This window comes from Saccopteryx bilineata, chromosome 2, assembly GCF_036850765.1.
Source record: "Saccopteryx bilineata isolate mSacBil1 chromosome 2, mSacBil1_pri_phased_curated, whole genome shotgun sequence".
NCBI classification, from domain to species: Eukaryota; Metazoa; Chordata; class Mammalia; order Chiroptera; family Emballonuridae; genus Saccopteryx; species Saccopteryx bilineata.
The window spans coordinates 189,206,940-189,225,293 of NC_089491.1; the positions used below are offsets into that span (position 1 = coordinate 189,206,940).

Below are 18,354 nucleotides of genomic sequence, written 5' to 3' on the forward strand. Positions count from 1 at the left end.
CTCAACTTCTTCAAATCTATTCATTCATTCAGCTCTGTCAACATTAAGGATTTTGATGATGATCCAGAAGACACACTTAACGTGTTTGTGGATAATTTGAAGCAGGATGTATAGAAAATGTACTGAATGGCAGCAGGATAGACTAAGTCAAATAAGAAGTGTACTGAAAGTATGTATAAGGGTCTGCAATTTGAGCTGTCAGAGCTAACACTGTGCAAGCATAGCCCAATTACAGCCCTTGTGAAAAAGCCTCAGGGGCGGTAACCCAGAGTAAGTTCTCTTAAGAGTGTGGGTTGTGAAGTAGCCAACAGAAAAGGCCCCTTTGAGCTTAGGTTGCAGGAACAGGAGTATTATATCTGTGTCATGGCCCCTGGAGAGTATCCAGAGATACAGGGCTAACTAGGAGTCCAGTGCTGGGATGCAGTCTCAGAAAGAAGCTAAGACCCTGGATAAATCAAAAGGAAATAAGTAGCAGAGTACTAATCCATGTGAGGAGCAGGTAGTCAGGAACAAAGTGGGGCTTGTGGAGTAGAATGGAACTCCATTCACAGAACTAGCAACCTGAGGTTTGTATGTGCTTCTTTAGACAAGGAGTTTGAGCTGTCAAGTGGATATGTACTGTGAGGGGTCTTTTTTTTCACATAACAAGACAGGGTTTTATAAGATCACTTGGTTTTTTTGGCCAACCATACATAATTATGCTATGCAGTGTATAGCCACAGAATATATTTTTTCTTTGGTCTGAAGCCACCTAGCCCACGTGAGGCCCACGTGAGGATGAGATTCCTGATTAAGCCCCAGCAACTACAAGCTGAGTTCTCTCCACCATTGGTTGGCTGGAGGAAGATGAGGACCTGGGTTTCCTCCTGCCTCCCACTCTAATGCTCCTATACTCATATTCAGTCTTGAGCATTAAAGCTATTGGTTTTTTACCAACAGTGTGCCTCTGAATAAGGACTAGAAAGAATTCTCAAGAGAATGTTTATAACTGATAACAAGAGAGTGTCTGGTTTTGTAGGAGATGAAATGTTCTTTTGTATATGAGCAAGAAGTAAGCAGATAGTCTACTTCAATAGCTTTTTTTATTTTTTATTTTTTATAAATTTATTTTTTATTTATTCATTTTAGAGAGGAGAGGGAGAGACAGAGAGAAAGAGAGAGAGAAGGGGGGAAGGAGCTGGAAATATCAACTCCCATATGTGCCTTGACCAGGCAAGCCCAGGGTTTCGAACCGGCGACCTCAGCATTTCCAGGTCGACGCTTTATCCACTGCGCCACCACAGGTCAGGCTTCAATAGCTTTTTAACCAACCAGGAATGTTGAAATTGATCTTTTTCATCACTATTGTCTATAAAGTTTCTTCCTTAGTGATTTAGTTGGAGCATACTGTAACCCATTCTCATTCAAATGTATTTCTTCTCTCTCTCTCTTTTTTTAAAGATTTTATTTATTTATTTTTAGAGAAGGGGGGAGGAGCAGTAAACATCAACTCCCATATGTGCCTTGACAAGGGAAGCCCAGGGTTTCAAACTGGTGACCTCAGTGTCCCAGGTCAATGCTTTATCCACTGTGCCAACACAGGTCAGGTCAAATGTATTATCTCTTTTGGGGGGAAAGCTGAGAGCCCTATACTTTATTTCTCACCATTTTAGCTTAGATATTCTTTTATCTCAATGCTAAAATTCATCTAAGCTAAAACAAAATCATGAACAAAGCCTTGTGACAATTTGTAGCATCTTGCTTGAGTTCTTTGTGAGGAAACTAATATAACTAACAAAAGAAGAAATAAAGAAATTGCTAGCTATTGTTAAAAGTCTGCAACTTTTCCAAAGAATAGTTCAGGAATTTGTGGAGGACCACTCAATGTAGAAAGATTTGGGCATAAATTAAGTTAGATTCAACCATGGCTCTTTTCACCTTAAATAATTGAGCAATATATTAGCATTGTTGCCTGGCATCTTAGATTATGAAGACTGTTCTGCCCGTTCTGGCTTTACAAAGAAAGTCTATGAGATTCACTTCTGACGGCAGATATCTGGAGTGTTGTCTCTCTGTATATTTTAAAAGATCAAACCACATTTGAAAAGTTCTATTAAACTTTTGTAGGTTGTACTATGGGTCACTTTCTCCCAGAGTCAGCTAAGTGTCTCTGCTGAGTCCTCCAGACAGACCAGCTCTTCTCTGTACCCACGGTAAAGCCAAGCTAGCCCAGCCCTGTGATCCTCGCATTCTGTTGTCCTGGCCCCTTTTTCGTGATCCTAAACGAGGCAGAGTGATGAGATCGTCTCGCCACAGTGTTTTGACCCCAACACAATGCCTGGTCCCTGGAAGGTGGCAGAATGGTAATGCTGACGGCTTCTCCTTGGGAGAGGGCGGGGAGTGACAAACAGCTCTCAAATTAGGCTCCTTGGGCGCGGTCCAGACCTGGGCTGGGGGACCAGTTGTGAGAAGGATCCGCTGTCAGCTGCCAGCCCTGTGATCGGTGTTTACTAATTGTTCACTAAATGAGCCTGTGGTTTTGGGAGGAATCAGGCTCGGGTGAGGTAAAGTGGTCAGGGAGCCTGGTGTGGAGCACAAGCGGACGAGCAACAGCTGCGCGCGGTCTTGCTTTATTTGGAACCACAGCGACCATGGCTCAGTAGCCCCAGCGCCAGGTGCCCGCACACGCGTTTCCTGCGTTGGGCGACGGGTAGCAGAGGTCTATCCTTGCTCTACCACCCCAAGGTGTGGCAAGTTCGGGTTGCCCAACTTTCCCAGGCGGGGTGATGGTCCGGTCCTTCAGGAAGAGTCGCTGGCCCCGTTCAGGGCCCATTACAGTTCATTTATCATGACCATCTGGCAGGTGCCATAGAACTCTTTCAACGCGGCGGTACTTACAGGGACAAGGCTGAACTGCTCCGTGAAGCCTGAGACGCTTTCAGCCTTTGAGGCAACGAGACAAACTGAGGAACAATGTGGACCTAGCGCCATCGCAAATGACCTAGTGCCTCAGTTTAAGTTCACCGGGTTTTGTTGGGAGAGCAACAAAGGCACTCATCTTTCATAGCAAGATGTCATCAGAAAGATTTTTTTCCCGAGCATTTAGGAAATAAAGTTCATGTGCCTGGCCCTTACAAGTTGCAGGAGCAGTTTCACGTCTCAGCTCTTAAAAAGGTATCTTGATGTTACTCCTTGTTTTGCTTCTAGGAAGCGGAGGGCTTAGGAAACGACTTGGGTGGGTACACCTGCGTCCAAAAAACAAAGACGCACTGCGCTCTCTAGGGACCGGGATAGGTCCGCTGTCTTCCCAAAGGTGCTAGGCAAGCGTCCGGTGCCCTCGGGCTCTCTCTGGGTGCGGAAGGTTTCCAGCACCTTCCCACGTCTAGGGACAGTCAGGGGGCAGGGGGGTAGGCGGCGGTGGCGGCTGGACAAAGAGGGAAGAGCAGGAAGGGGAGAGAGCCGCACTGCGTGCGCCTCACTCCTTGGTGCCGAGGACACCGCGGCCAGCTTGCTGCGAAGCGGGCTTTCCACCTCGGAGGTGGCCGGGGGAGCGCCAGTCCTGCGCCCTCACCAGCTTCGGGCGGCCCCCAGGGCTGAGTAAACCGGACAAGGAAAGCCTGCCAAGAAAAGCCTGCCAAGATTTCCTGAGCGCTAAGGAAGGATGGCTAGAGGGCTGGAGGGCCGGGACGAAGACCTAGAACCTGCCCTCGCAGCGCCCCGCCGCCACGCCGCCACCACTTCCCCACGCGTGCTCTCTCCCCTGACCCCTTCCGCAGCCGTAGGGAATAAGGTCCCGGAGGAAGAGGGTAGGTGGGGAGGCGGATGAGGGGTGGGGGATCCCTTGACGTCACTGGAAGGAGGTGCCGGGGTAGGAAGTGGGCTGGGGAAAGGTTATAAATGGCCCCCGCCCTTCGCTCCTCTCCATCGAAGTCCGCTAGAGGCTCGGAGTGCGTCGGACAAACACTTCTCTGGGCTCTTCCCCGGCGGCGGCGGCGGCGGCGGTTCGGAGCGGGCTCCGGAGCTGGAGCGCAGCGGCCGAGGACGCCGGGCTGCGAGGATTACCCGACAAGTGGTTGTCTCTCTGGCTTAAGCCTTGGAGAGGGGCGCTCGGGGCGCGGGGCCGCAGTGCGGGATCGGCGGCGTTGGAGAGCGAGAAGACAAGCTCCGGCGGCTGGGTGGGTCGCCCGCCAGGAGCGCGGGCACCAGGCGAGCAGGCCGCGTGTGCTCACCATGGTCAACTGCTGGGACACCGGGGTCCTGCTGTGCGCGCTGCTCGGCGGTCTTCTCCTCACAGGTGAGGCGCGGCCCGGGCCGGACGAGGAGGCAGGGGCGCGCCCTGGGGCGGGGGCCGCGACGAGGAGGCAGGGGCGCGCCCTGGGAGTGGGACACCAGTCTTACTATGCACGCCTGGGGTGTTGGCGCTTTTCTCTTCCGCCGGGCGATCAGGACGCGGAGAGGGCCCCGCGGGCATCGCCAACTTGGATGCTACTAGCCCAGTACTATTAGGGCTATTCCTCGGCGGCTGGAGTCGCTGACCCTTTCTGCCTGGCTCTGGGGTCCGGGAGCATCCCGCACGCTGACCTGCCTGACGCCAGACTTGTTCCGCGGTGCTCTCGGAGCCCGGCGCCGCGGCGCCCCGGACGCCAGCGAGATCGCGCAGGGACCGGGCTGAAGCCCGGCGGTGGCGAGGGCGGGCACTGGCCGTGGCGTCGCGCCTCGAGAGGGAAGCAGGAGAGCCTAGTGGAGGGGGTCGCGTGCTTGGCGGGAGCAGACAGATCCTCAGAGATGGCAAGAGCTGGTACCTGTCAACCCACTTAGGGCCCTGGAGCCCCTCTGTCCACGGGATGATAGACAAGCTCCCACTCTTCCCGCCGGCCGCGGACCGCGGGGCCCTTTCCATCCGCCTGAGTGCATCTGACCGAGGAGGGCATTTGAGAACCCAAATGCTATTAAGTTTCGGAATTGCTAGCCTAGCCTTTAAATTCCTAGAGAAGAAAGGGCGGACAATTTGGACTAAAAGATGCGGTTTGAGCGGTCGGTGAGGTCCGCCCCTTTGCCGGGTGTTAAGGAAACAGGCTGCAGAACCGTCGGGGCCAGGAGGTCACACCGCGGTTAGAGTGGAGGCCGCCGCTAGCGAGGCGTCAAAGCCCGAGGGGATGTAGTGGCTCGGATCGCGTCTCTGCAGGCGAGGCCAAGTAGTCAGAACCTTGGTTTTGTCCCTCTGGGCAAAAGACAGTAACATAAAATAAGTTACTTCGGTGATTCAAGGAAAGAAAGTTAGTAGAGTTGAGCTTTTTTGTTTTGTTTTTGTAAATGACTGTTAAATCCCAAAGGCTGTAACAGTTAAATTCAGCATTCTTTCTCAGTGGGAAGACTAATTAGACCCTCAGTTTCTAAATAACAAGCAATAGTTCCAATTGGGTTGTGAAATCATTAATGCTAGGGGCAAGTCATAATGCATGAGAACTGTGCTTGCTTTAAGTTGGAAAAAGTTGCTAAAATAACTATATGAAATATTGTTCTAATTCAAAAATACATTTTTAGTTCTGAAAAGTCACTTATTTTTAAACAGTTACTTCGAGTATATAAATGACTTACTCAAGTTCATCTATTATGTTAAGGTAAATTATGTGAGTCCAAAAAAATGGAGGGAAATATGTGTTTTATTGGATTTTCTGCTTCACACAAATATATCTTAAGTTTTGTTTCAAAACTGTGGTTGACTAGGGAAATATAGTTCTCTTTGTGACTAGAGGCCAAGTAGATATCTGGAAGATTCTCAGAAATGTAAGATCTTCTAATGATTTTTCTCAGACTTTATTTTACTTAAATATGGCAGGAATCTTGGACCTCTTGCAATTTAAAAAAAATTTACCTAGCCTGATCTGTGAGGGCTCAGTTGATAAAGTGCTGACCTGTAATGCGGAGGTTGCCCATTTGAAACCCAGGGCCTGCCCTGTCAAGGCACATATAAGATGCAACTACTAGTTGATGCTTCCCGCTCCTCTCCCCACCCCACCCCCACTTTTCTCTCTCTCTTTCCTCTGTCTAAAATCAATAAATAAAATTTTTTAAAAAGTAAATGACCTACATGTTATAGAGAGAAAGCAAGACAAAACACTGGCAAGGTGAGAACCCCTTTACTTGCTGGTTTAAGGAACATTCTATCAGCTTTTGGGGTTTATCATTGCAAAGCCTACCTTCCCAGACCACAGACTTTTTTATCTGGTTAACAGACATCTCCCAGTGAAACAGTCACTACCTGCTTTCTAAACCAAATCAGGTCTTTAAAACTGAACCCAGGGGCTGCAGCTCTGGGGAGAGGGTCCAGAAAGGGGCCAAGTTTCTGCCCTGTGGATCGATCAGGAGTCTACTTGCACTCATCATGGGCCAGGTCTGCTTCCCTTCAGGTGCTATATATCTTTTGTGTATTCATCAGTCATTATTACAGTGTGTGAGCAATGTGCACCTGTGCCATGAGGGATAAAATAACCAGAGGTTCAGCAACACAAAATAATAATGTATCTCCCTCCAAAGAGTGTATTTACCTTCTTCCAAATATCATAGGAAATAAGATGCTAATAATTCAGATATTTTCAAGTCCTCTGTATTGCGATGTCTTCCTGCAAAAAGGGTTTCAGTCCTCCTTTACTCCATTCAGTCTCATTTTCTTACTTTTAAGTTACCACACCCTTGATTAAAGCCACAGACCCCCTTTTCCTCGTCCTGTTTTTCTTGAGTTTTTGAGCAGCTAACATTTACAATTTGCTCTAACTAACTGGAAATGCTTCACTGATGAATTCTGTGAAGGAAGTCCGTATTAATGTAAAGCCAGTAGTCACAGCCACCATCACAGCCGCCTGGCCCATGCAGGTTCGCATTTGATTCAGACAGATGGTAATGAAACAATGGAGCCAAGAACTGGTGGGCCATTACCTTTAATCCTAGCTTGCACCCAGCGGGCAAGAAATACACACAGTGCGAAAACACTTCCCTTTCTATTCAGGGCTCCCAAAGCCACGGACTCATCCAAGTATTCCTAGAATCAAAGGCCCCACCAGCCTTATTCACCTCTGTTCCCCATCTCCTTCTCTCTGCACAAACAGGCTTCTCCTTCAGCATTCCGCCATCTTGGCTGCCTCTCCTCTGCAATGCTGATGGAAGGATCTGAAAGCCTTTAAGCCAATATGCAAGTAAGGAAGTCTCTGATACAAAGCCACTTATCTGAGGCATCAATGGGATTCCTCATAAGAGTGCACCACCCCACATCATGCAACAGTCAAGGGTGTGGGGAAAAGCTTAGTTTTGAGAACATCTTAGTATTAGAAGGGTGTTGAAAAGATCTTGGTATTAAAAGGGTGAGAAAATCTTAGTCTTAAAACTAAGCCTTAGGCTATAATGACCCTGCCTGCTTACAGCCTGTCTCCCACACCCAATGCAAACTATAAGCGAGCAAACATATATATATTTACAAACTTATTTGACTAACAATTAATATCATAAAGTTAAATCAAAATGTACATGAAAATAACACCTAATTTCAAAATGAATGAATAAATCTCATAATAAAGCTAATTTCACATAACTATTTTTGTTGTTTTCCCCAGGGTTTATACAGCCATACCTTTTTGGTTGTGTTTTTCTGAATTGCATACTGAAAATGTTAATTATTTATAGCACCTTTGGCAATCCACTTACTTTTCCAACTAATGGGACATGTTGTAGGTGAACTGTAGGTAGTCAACTACTTTAGCTCCTCAATATTTTTATTTTATTCGTCTATGATTATTTGAAGTTTTTCTTTCCCTGTTAAAAATTCTATAAAAGGCTATCAGTTTCTTTTCTAGTGAAACCTAAGTGACTTTTTTGTTTTCATTTATAAACTTCAAAAGTTAGATGTTATTTCTAAGGCCCTTTCTCAATTCTAAAATTAAATGATTCCAACAAGTAGACTGAACTGTGTCTCTTCCTCCTTCTCTTATCTACATTTGCATATGGAATGGATAGAACCCCTACCTGAGACTGTAAGGATGACAAGATTACCGTTATCAGTAATCACACTGTATTTTCTTTTTGAAAATAGACCTGACCAACTAATTAACTTGGTCTTCAATGGGTTGCAAGAGCTAAACTGTTAGAGTATGCCAATAGCAGAGGTGTAATTCTAGGAAGTAGACTCTATAACTTTATTTACATTATCTCTTCTAAAGATGCCAGTCATTTAAAACTCAATATGCATTTCTTTTAATAATAGTTATTATTAATGCTCACTTTATTCTAAAAGAAGTTTAGATTTCATTGAGGATACTAAACCTCTATTTTATATGACTTTTAAAGAACAATCCAAATAATCCCTTTGTCATTTTACAAAAAAACTATTGAAACATTCTAAATCTACTTTGACTGCATAGAATATAGAAGTTGAAAGTGGTGTGTTGCAAAAAATGATTTTATAATGACCAAATATTAGCATGTCCTGGAGAAAGGTTATCTAACATATTTATTACAGAGTTGCAGCTGCTATTCATTCTGCTTTGGGAAGTTGTGCAAAGCAAGAACAAGGAGCAGAGCAGTAGCTTCTGTAGTGCTTTGAGTTGAGATGTGTATGTGAGTGGACATAGAATGGAGAGGAACTGAGAGAAGCTGTTTTGGCACTTGGGTGTGAAATGCAAAGCTTGCTGGTATTAATCATGTTCTTGCTTCAGTTGGGTCAGGAATTCATTGAATATCAAATATATATAATTTTTCGGAGTGTTTGTCATTGTGGTTATGGGAGGAAGGACATTTGAAATAACACTGAATTTTTTTTTTAAGTAAAAGTATATCATTAGGAATGGCTCAAAGCATTAGAAGCATCTGTTGCATTGAGTTTAACCAATTTACTAGAACAAAGAAATCCACTCTGTTCCATTGGTCTTAGCATAACTGAACTGGTTTGAAATGACAAGATCTGCCACATGCTTTTCAGGATTAGCGGTGGTTCCTCACACACTTGGGTGCTTGGAAAGTATATGCTGTTGATTAGATTACTGGATTTATACCAGATTGAGGAAGGGGAAGGAAATGGGAGGAATGGGATAATTGAGGGAGGGCTTGAAATGAAAGCTTCTGGCTTAGCATCTGGGGCTGGAGGTAGGTTTCATTAAGGAAATGGTTCCATTGAGTCTGCTGGAGATAGTGGACTAGATTTCCTGCATTGCTGCTGGGGCGGATGTGGGGGGATGTCAAGAATTCCTGGGGATTTCCCATCAGTCTTGGTGAAGCCATTTCTGATTATTGCTCCTCTCCTTGATGTTTTTGAGAGATCTGATCTTGTTTCATGAACACATACTTTGGGAGAGTGAGTTAGAGCCTCGGATGGAATCTACTCACTTCAGAGATGAGAAAATTCACCCAGAGCAGTTTAGTGATTTTTTTTTTCAAGGTCAATAACAGGCTAGTGACAAATGCAGGAATGGAACCCAATGTTCATACTACAGAAAACATTTCTTCTTCATTTTCGTATTTCTTCTAACCCAGGCATGGTAGAGGTATTCAATTTTTGTTGAATGACATCATTACAGTGCTACAATATCTTTTTAAACTCTGGCATCACTTTTTTAATATGGAAATTTCATCTATTTTCTTAAAGCCCATAAGGGTCTCAATTAAGCATATCCAAATTATGGCTGCTCAAGTAGTACACTGAGAGATTCAGTAAGATTACCAGTAATCCTCCTGTGGGCAGTACTACACAAACTCAGTCCAGTCAGAGGAATCACTCTTTTTTAGATGAGCCTTGTATATTTATTGCTCTGTGCTTGCACTGTTTGTCCGCTAGACCTTTTTATCCCTGGGCGTCTCTTCCTCCCCTGCCTTCAAAATCCAGCTCAGAAACTATCTCCGTGAGTACCTCCTCATAGCCCCAGACAGAACAAATGGTTTCTCCCACTCTTATGTGTACCCTCCTATGTGTAACCCCCTCTTTGTGCCCCCTTTCCAGTTCTCACCTGGCATTGTTAGTATTCTGTTTATGTGGTTGTGCCCTTACCCTTTGGGGAAGACAGATCATGTCTTAGCTGGTCTTAGATCTCCAGCACATAATGTAACACCTGGCACAGAGGCTGTCAGGTAGTGTTGGAATGAATGAGTGAATGAATGAATGATGTAGCCATACTATCATTTCAAAGAAGGAATCTGTCAGGGCCAGATATTAATTTTTTTCCAGTATATGAATGTGCTCCTGCCTGTCCATTTGGCCTTGGTTACAGTGGATTTTTTAGAGGGACTGTTCCTAATATGTAGATAATGTTTATCCTCTGCAGTGAGTGACTAGAATGTAGGAAATCAGCTGTGAACTTCAGCTGTCTGAACTACTTATCTCCTATAATCCCTTCTGTTTTGTCATCATGCTTTACTGGGGCCTCTGAGCCTTCCAAGCCAGGTTTCAGTCTGTACAAAAGTTGTGTCCTAGCCTTTATTGATGAGATGTCAAGCACTCAGCTTTACTCTGCAGTGTCTTACCCAGTTTTTAGAGATAATAGTACTTTCAGATTTTATGCTTTGACTGACTTTCATCTCATAGACTCAACCCTGAGTCCTTGGGTACTAGGCTGTGATGCAAAATTGGAGAACAGAGACCTAGACACACTCAGCATCAGTGCTTTGCTTTAATAGCAGCCTTTTATTTCAAGCCACTAGACAAGGCTAGTCTGCCTGATTTCTTGTTTCCTTAGGTTAGGTTCTTCTCAGCCATTCATGCAAACAGGCTCCTGGCAGGATCATCCTACTAGATAGGTGAGACATGGATCTGAACACTCAATCCCATGGTTGGGGCTCAAGCTCGTACCTCCTTTCCCCAACTCCCACCCCCAGCCCCACACTTTGCTGTTGTCCACAACATACACTAAAACATGCTTTTTAAAGTGTAGTCCATGGTCCAGCATCCACTAAGAACTGAATGAGTCAGAACCTATACTTTAATAAAGTCCCCAGATGTTTTGTTTGCACATTAAAAATTGAGAAGCTCTTGACCAACACATAGGAACAACCTTAGAGTCCTGTGACAGATGAATGGATAAAGAAAATGTGGGAAAACCTAGAAATAACACAACTGAAAACTGGAGGCAGACAACACCAAACCTAGACTCAACAAGCCCTATAAACAACACACCCAAACACACAGACATAATGAGAAGACAGAGAAGTGCAATCCAAATGAAAGCACAAGAGAAATCTCCAGAAAAGGAACTGAGTGATATGGAAATAACCAAACTGCCGGATGCAGAGTTTAGAATAATGATTGTTAGGATGCTTAGGGGTCTTAGAACAACAATGGATGGCCAGTACGAACACCTAACTAAAGAGATAGCAAGTATAAAAAAGGATATTGAAATATTAAAAAAGAATCAGTCAGAGGTGACAAATACAATAGCAGAAATGAAGACCACAATGGAAGGAATTAAAAGCAGGATGGATGAAGCTGAGGATCGAATCAGCGAGTTGAAAGACAAGATGAATAAAGGCACAGAATCAGAGCAGAAAAAAGAAAAGAGACTCAAAAAGTCTGAGGAAACTTTGAGAGAGCTCTGTGACAACATGAAGAATAACACCCACATCATAGGGGTTCCTGAAGAAGAAGAGAAAGAACAAGGGATAGAAACTTTATTCAATCAAATCATAGCTGAAAACTTCCCTAAATTGATGCAAGGAAGGGTCTCACAAATTCAAGAAGCACAGGGAACTCCATTAAAGAGAAACCCAAAAAGACCTACACCAAGACACATCATAATTAAAATACCAAAGCTAAGCAATAAAGAGAAAATATTAAAAGCTGCTAGAGAAAAGAAGGCTATCACCTACAAAGAAGCCCCCAGAAGGATGACATCTGACTTCTCAACAGAAACACTTGAGGCCAGAAGGGAATGGCAAGAAATATTCAAAGTAATGCAGAACAAGAGCCTACAACCAAGACTACTTTATCCAGCAAGGCTATCATTTAAAATTGAAGGAGAAATAAAAAGCTTCCCAGACAAAAAAAAAACAAAAAACAACTCAAGGAATTCATTACAACCAAACCAATGCTGCAAGAAATGATAGGGGCCTGTTGTAAACAGATCAAAGTGGGAAAAGAATATAGCAAAAGAGGAATACAGCTTTAAAGAATAAAATGGCAATAAACAACTACATATCAATAATAACCTTAAATGTAAATGGATTAAATGATCCAATCAAAAGACATAGAGTAGCTGCTTGGATAAGAAAATAGGACCTGTACATATGCTGTCTACAAGAGACACACCTTAAAACAAAAGATGCACATAGACTGAAGGTAAAAAGATGGAAAAAAAAATTTCATGCAAATGGAAATGAAAAAAAAGCTGGGGTAGTAATACTTATATTAGACAAAATGGACTTTAAAACAAAGACTATAGTAAGAGATAAATAAGGTCACTACATAATGATAAAGGGAGCAATCCAACAGGAAGATATAACCATCATAAATATCTACGCACCTAATATAGAAGCACCTAAATATATAAAGCAGACTTTGATGGATATAAAGGGTGAGATCAACAGCAATACTATAATAGTAGGAGATTTTAATACCCCACTAACATCACTAGATAGATCCTCAAGAAAGAAAATTAACAAAGAAACAGCAGACTTAAAGGACACACTAGATCAACTTGATTTAATAGGTATCTTTAGAACTTTTCACCCTAAGGCAGCAGAATATACATTCTTTTCAAGTGCTCATGATACATTCTCTAAGATAGACCACATGTTAGGACACAAAAGCAGTCTCAACAAATTTAAGAAGATTGAAATCATATCAACCATTTTCTCTGATCACAATGGCATGAAACTAGAAATCAACCACAACATAAAAACTGAAAAATACTCAAACACATGGAAATGAAATAGCATGTTATTAAATAACAAATGGGTTAACAATGAAATAAAAGAAGAAATAAAAAAAATCCTAGAAACAAATGATAATGAGCAAACAACAACTCAAAATTTATGGGACACAGCAAAAGCAGTCCTGAGAGGGAAGTTCACAGCACTACAGGCATTCCTTAAGAAGCTTGAAAAAGGCCCAGAGGTAGTAGAAGGAAGGAAATAATAAAGATTAGAGCAGAAATAAATGATATAGAAGCTAAAGAAACACTATGGAGGATCAATGAAACCAAGAGCTGGTTCTTTGAAAGGATAAACAATATCGTTGAACCTTTAACAAGACTCATCAAGAAAAGAAGAGAGAGGACTCAAATAAAATTAGATATGAGAGTGGAGAAATAACAACTGCCACAACAGAAATACAAAATATTGTAAGAAAATACTATGAAGAACTGTATGCCAAAAAATTAAACAACCTAGGTGAAATGGACAAATTTCTTGAAACATATAATCTTCCAAAAATCAATCTGGAAGAATCAGAAAACCTAAACAGACCGATTACAACAAAAGAGATCGAAACAGTTATCATAAAGCTCCCAAAAAACAAAACTCCTGGGCCCAATGGCTTTACTGGTAAATTCTACCAAATATTCAAAGAAGAACTAACTCCTATCCTTCTCAAGCTGTTTCAAAAAATTCAGGAGGAAGGAACACTTCCAAGTTCCTTTTATGAGGCGAGCATAATTCTAATTCCAAAACCAGGCAAACACAACACAAAGAAAGAAAATTATAGGCCAATATCCCTGATGAATTTAGATGCTAAAATCCTCAACAAAATATTAGCAAACCAGATCCAGCAATACATGAAAAAAAATCATACATCATGATCAAGTGGGATTTATTCTGGGGAGGTAAGGCTGGTACAATATTTGTAAATCAATCAATGTGATTCAACACATAAACAAAAGGAAAGAGAAAAACCACATGATAATTTCAATAGATGCAGAAAACGTATTTGATAAAATACAGCACCCATTCATGATCAAAACTCTTAGCAAAGTGGGAATACAGGGGACATACCTCAACATGATAAAGGCCATCCTTAACAAACCCACAGCCAACATTATAATTAATGGACAAAAATTCCAAGCAATTCCCCTAAAATCAGGAACAAGGCAGGGGTGCCCCCTTTTACCACTCTTATTCAACATAGTACTGGAAGTCCTAGCTACAGCAATCAAGAAGAAGAAATAAAAGGCATCCAAATTAGAAAAGAAGAAGTAAAATTATCATTATTTGCAGATGATGTGATACTGTATATAGAAAACCCTAAAGTCTCAGTCAAAAAACTACTGGACCTAATAAACGAATTCAGCAAGGTGGCAGGATATAAAATTAATACACAGAAATCAGAAGCATTTTTATACACAAACAATGAACTATCAGAAATTTTCTTGTACTCAGAAAATTATAAAACATTGATAAAAGAAATCAAGGAAGACACAAACAAGTGGAAGCATATACCGTGCTCATGGTTAGGAAGAATAAACATCATTAAAATGTCTGTATTACCCAAAGCAATTTATAAATTAAATGCAATACCGATTAAAATACCAATGACATACTTCAAAGATATAGAACACATATTCCAAAAATTTATATGGAACCAAAAAAGAACACGAATAGCCTCAGCAATCTTGAAAAGGAAGAATAAAGTGGGAGGTATCACACTTCCTGATATCAAGTTATATACTATAAGGCCATTGTACTCAAAACAGCCTGGTACTGGCATAAGAACAGGCATATAGATCAATGGAACAGAACAGAGAACCCAGAAATAAACCCACATCTTTATGGACAATTGATATTTGACAAAGGAGGTAAGAGCAGAAAGTGGAATAAAGACAGTCTCTTTAACAAATGGTATTGGGAAAACTGGACAGCTACCTGCAAAGAAATGAAACTAGACCACCAACTTACACCATGCACAAAAATAAACTCAAAATGGAAAAAGGACTTAAATATAAATCGTGAAACCATAAGTATCCTAGCAGAAAACTTAGGCAGTAAGCTCACCGAAATCTATTGCAGCAATATCTTTGCTGAATTATCTCCACAGGCAAATGAAATAAAAGACAGAATAAACAAATGGGGCTATATCAAACTAAAAAGCTTTTGCACAGCTAAAGATTATATGAACAGAATAAAAAGACAAACCACACAATGGGAGAACATATCCGACAATACATCTGATAAGGGATTAATAACCAAAATTTATAAAGAACTTGTAAAACTCAACACCAGGAAGACAAACAATCTAATCAAAAGTGGGCACAAGAAGTGAATAGAAGTGAGTATGACCACTTCTCCAAAGAGGACATACAGATGGCCAATAGACAAATGAAAAAATGTTCAACATCACTAATCATTAGAGAAATGCAAATTAAAACCACAATAAGATACCACCTCATACCAGTCATAATGGCGCTTATTGACAAAACAACACATGATAGGTGCTGGCGAGGATGTGGAGAAAGGGGAACTCTCCTGCACTGCTGGTAGGAATGCTGTCTGGTGTAGCCACTGTGGAAAACAGTATGGAGATTCCTTAAAAAATTAGAAATGGAACTGCCCTTTGACCCAGCCATCCCACTTATAGGAATATATCCCAAGGACACCATATCACCGACTGAAAAAAAGAAATGCACCTCCATGTTTATGGCAGCATTGTTCACAATTGCGAAGATCTGGAAACAGCCCAAGTGTCCGGCAGTGGACAAGTGGATTAAAAGGCAGTGGTACATACAATGGAATACTATGGGGCTATGAAAAATAAGGAAATATTACCTTTTGCAACAGTATGGAGGGACCTGGAAACTATTATGGTGAGTGAAATAAGCCAGGCAGAGAAAGAATAATATCATATGACCTCACTCATTTGAGGAATGCAAGGAATAATGAGAACTGAGGAATGGAGTTGAGACAGAGGAGGGATCAAAGGGACCAGAGGAAAAGAGGACAGAGGGAAAGGGGATGATAGGATGGGATAAACCTGAAGGGAAGGGGAGAGGGCACTATAGGGAGGGGGCAAGGGAGATGTTGAGGGGAATAGGGGGGAGGGGGATGCATTCGGGTGACCCTAGAATCTATGTAAACACAATTAAATAAAAAAAAATAATAATAAAAGAAAAAAAAGAAAAAAATATGCTATGTTTATATAATGGAATAGTACTCAGCCTTAAGAAAAAATGAAATATATCCATTTACAACAACATGAATGGATCTTGAGAATATCATCCTAAGTGAAATAAATCAACAGAAAAGGTCAAGAATCGTATGATTTCCATCATCTGTGGGTTATAAAATTGAAAGCAACAAATGAACAAACAAGAAAAACAAACAAAAACTCATAGACACAGATAACAGTATGGTGATTATCAGAGGGAAAAGAGGGTGGGGGGATAGAAAAGAACAGAAGTGATCAACTAGATGGTGACAGAAAGAGACTTGACTTTGTGTGGTGAACACAATGTAATATGCAAATGATGTATCATAGAATTCTACACTTGAAATCTATGTAATTTTACTAACCAATGTCACCACAATAAATTTAATATTTTTAAGTTGAGAAGCGCTAATTTCAGTAAGGGACTCTTAGCTATGATGTCAGGATCTAACTCCTCTTTACCCAAATCTTTTGATGACCTTTGGCCTGTGTGACAAAGGGACTAGACTTAGGTCAGCCAGGAGCCTCTTCTGTCTCCCACATGTTCTTGTGCCCTGTCTTCTGCTAGGGCACCTGTGTACTACTTCAAGACTCTTTTTACAAAAACCTTAGACTTAACTTGGACCTATAATCAAAGTAAACCAAAGTGTGGTCTTAAAGATACCAAGGCAAACCAAATCCTCGGCACAAGAGCAAGATCCTAGAAAATATGGACTTGGTGGAATACAGTAAAAATGGAATTAAATAGATTGGTTTTAACCGTAAATAATAGTTTTACAAGGTATTTCCTTCCAAAACAAAGTTACCTGGTGGTAAAAACAGGTCAAGGTGTCTCCTTTTCCAGAATCTCTATTGTCAAGGAGGCATCACTGTCTCATGGTGTTGTGCTGTAGCTGATAACAATTTCTTTGTACTTCTTACTGGCTTGAAATTTAATGTGCTTTTCACTTTCACTCTTCTTCCTTTTTTCATTGCAAATCCTGGCAAATGCTTTTGTTTCTTCACAGATCATCACAGTGCTTACAGGCATTTTTCTCAGCCTAGTCTTCAATTCTTCTATTTAACTGGTGGCAGGTGAATAGATTTTCTTTCAAGCCACCCATCATGTGGTCTACACAAGCCTAGCTATAACAATGATCAGATTCTTTTGTTAAAAGAGGCCTGAAGTGAACCTTGTATAAATAAAAAGCTTTGGTTTTCATTATATAACAATATGAAACCACCTGACCAGGCAGGGACACAGTGGATAGAGCATCAGCCTGGGATGCTGAGGACACAGGTTTGAAACCTCAAGGTTGCCAGCTTGAGCGCAGGCTCACCAGCTTGAACATGGGGTTGGGGCTTGAAGCCCAAGGTCGCTGGCTTGAGCAAGGGGTCTCTGGCTTGGCTATAGCCCCCTGGTCAAGGCACATATGAGAAAGCAGTTAATGAACAACTAAGGTGCTGCAACAAAGAATCGATGCTTCTCATCTCTCTCCCTTCCTGTCTGTCCCTGTCTGTCCTTCTCTCTCTCTCTCTCTCTCTCTCTCTCTCTCTCTCTCTCTCTCTCACACACACACACACACACAAAATATATATACATGTATATGAAACCACTTAAACTCAAGGCAATCTTTAACAAAATTCTGATTAGTAACTAGCCTGCCCATTAAGTTCTGTGAAACCCTTTGCTTCTGTTCAGGGCCATGGTCTCCAGCCCTTTCTCTACATTGGAATCATCTGGAGAGCTTTTTAAAAAACTTCTTGCCCTGCTGCACCCCTGGCCAGTTTAAGCACAGTTGGTATAGGGGGACCCAAAGCTCCCAGTGCTTCCAGTGGGTAGCCTTCCACTGGGTGGCCAAGGTTAAGAATCTCTGCTTTTATCAGATATCTGGATTACCTGGAGAGCTTTGCTACAATAGAATACTGGGCCCCACCCCGGAGTTTCTGATTCAATGGGCCTGGCATGGGGCCAAGAATTAGAGTTTCTCACAACCTCTCAAGGGATACTGATGCCCCTGATCCAGAGACCACACTTTGAAACCCCTGCCAGAGGGCTGGTTTGAGAGGTCTGACCACGTGGGAGGCACCTGCCCTGTGCCAATCTGTAAAAGCCATTGAATCATCACTAGACCTATAACAAGGTGGAGGAAACTGCATTTACAAGAACTCCTGCTAGGAAGAGTATATGTTAGTAGTTTGTAGAAGGAGTGTGGGGATCAAGTGCTCAGGACATGCCATCAGCAGATGTGGTGGAAGTGCTTTCTGAGGACAGTGGGTCTGTACTG

General features: G+C 42.2%; 1 protein-coding gene across 3 annotated transcripts in view; it reads left to right on the top strand.

Moving 5' to 3' along the window:
* The first annotated feature begins 3,861 nt into the window (after nucleotides 1-3,861).
* Nucleotides 3,862-18,354, top strand: part of FLT1 (fms related receptor tyrosine kinase 1) — a 314,728-nt gene continuing 300,235 nt past the window's right edge. For all 3 annotated transcript variants that reach the window (XM_066258944.1, XM_066258943.1, XM_066258945.1), the window contains exon 1: nucleotides 3,862-4,273. In XM_066258944.1, coding sequence (XP_066115041.1) covers nucleotides 3,877-4,273 — 397 coding nt within the window. In that variant the 5' untranslated portion in view covers nucleotides 3,862-3,876. The remainder of the gene's footprint in view (nucleotides 4,274-18,354) is intronic.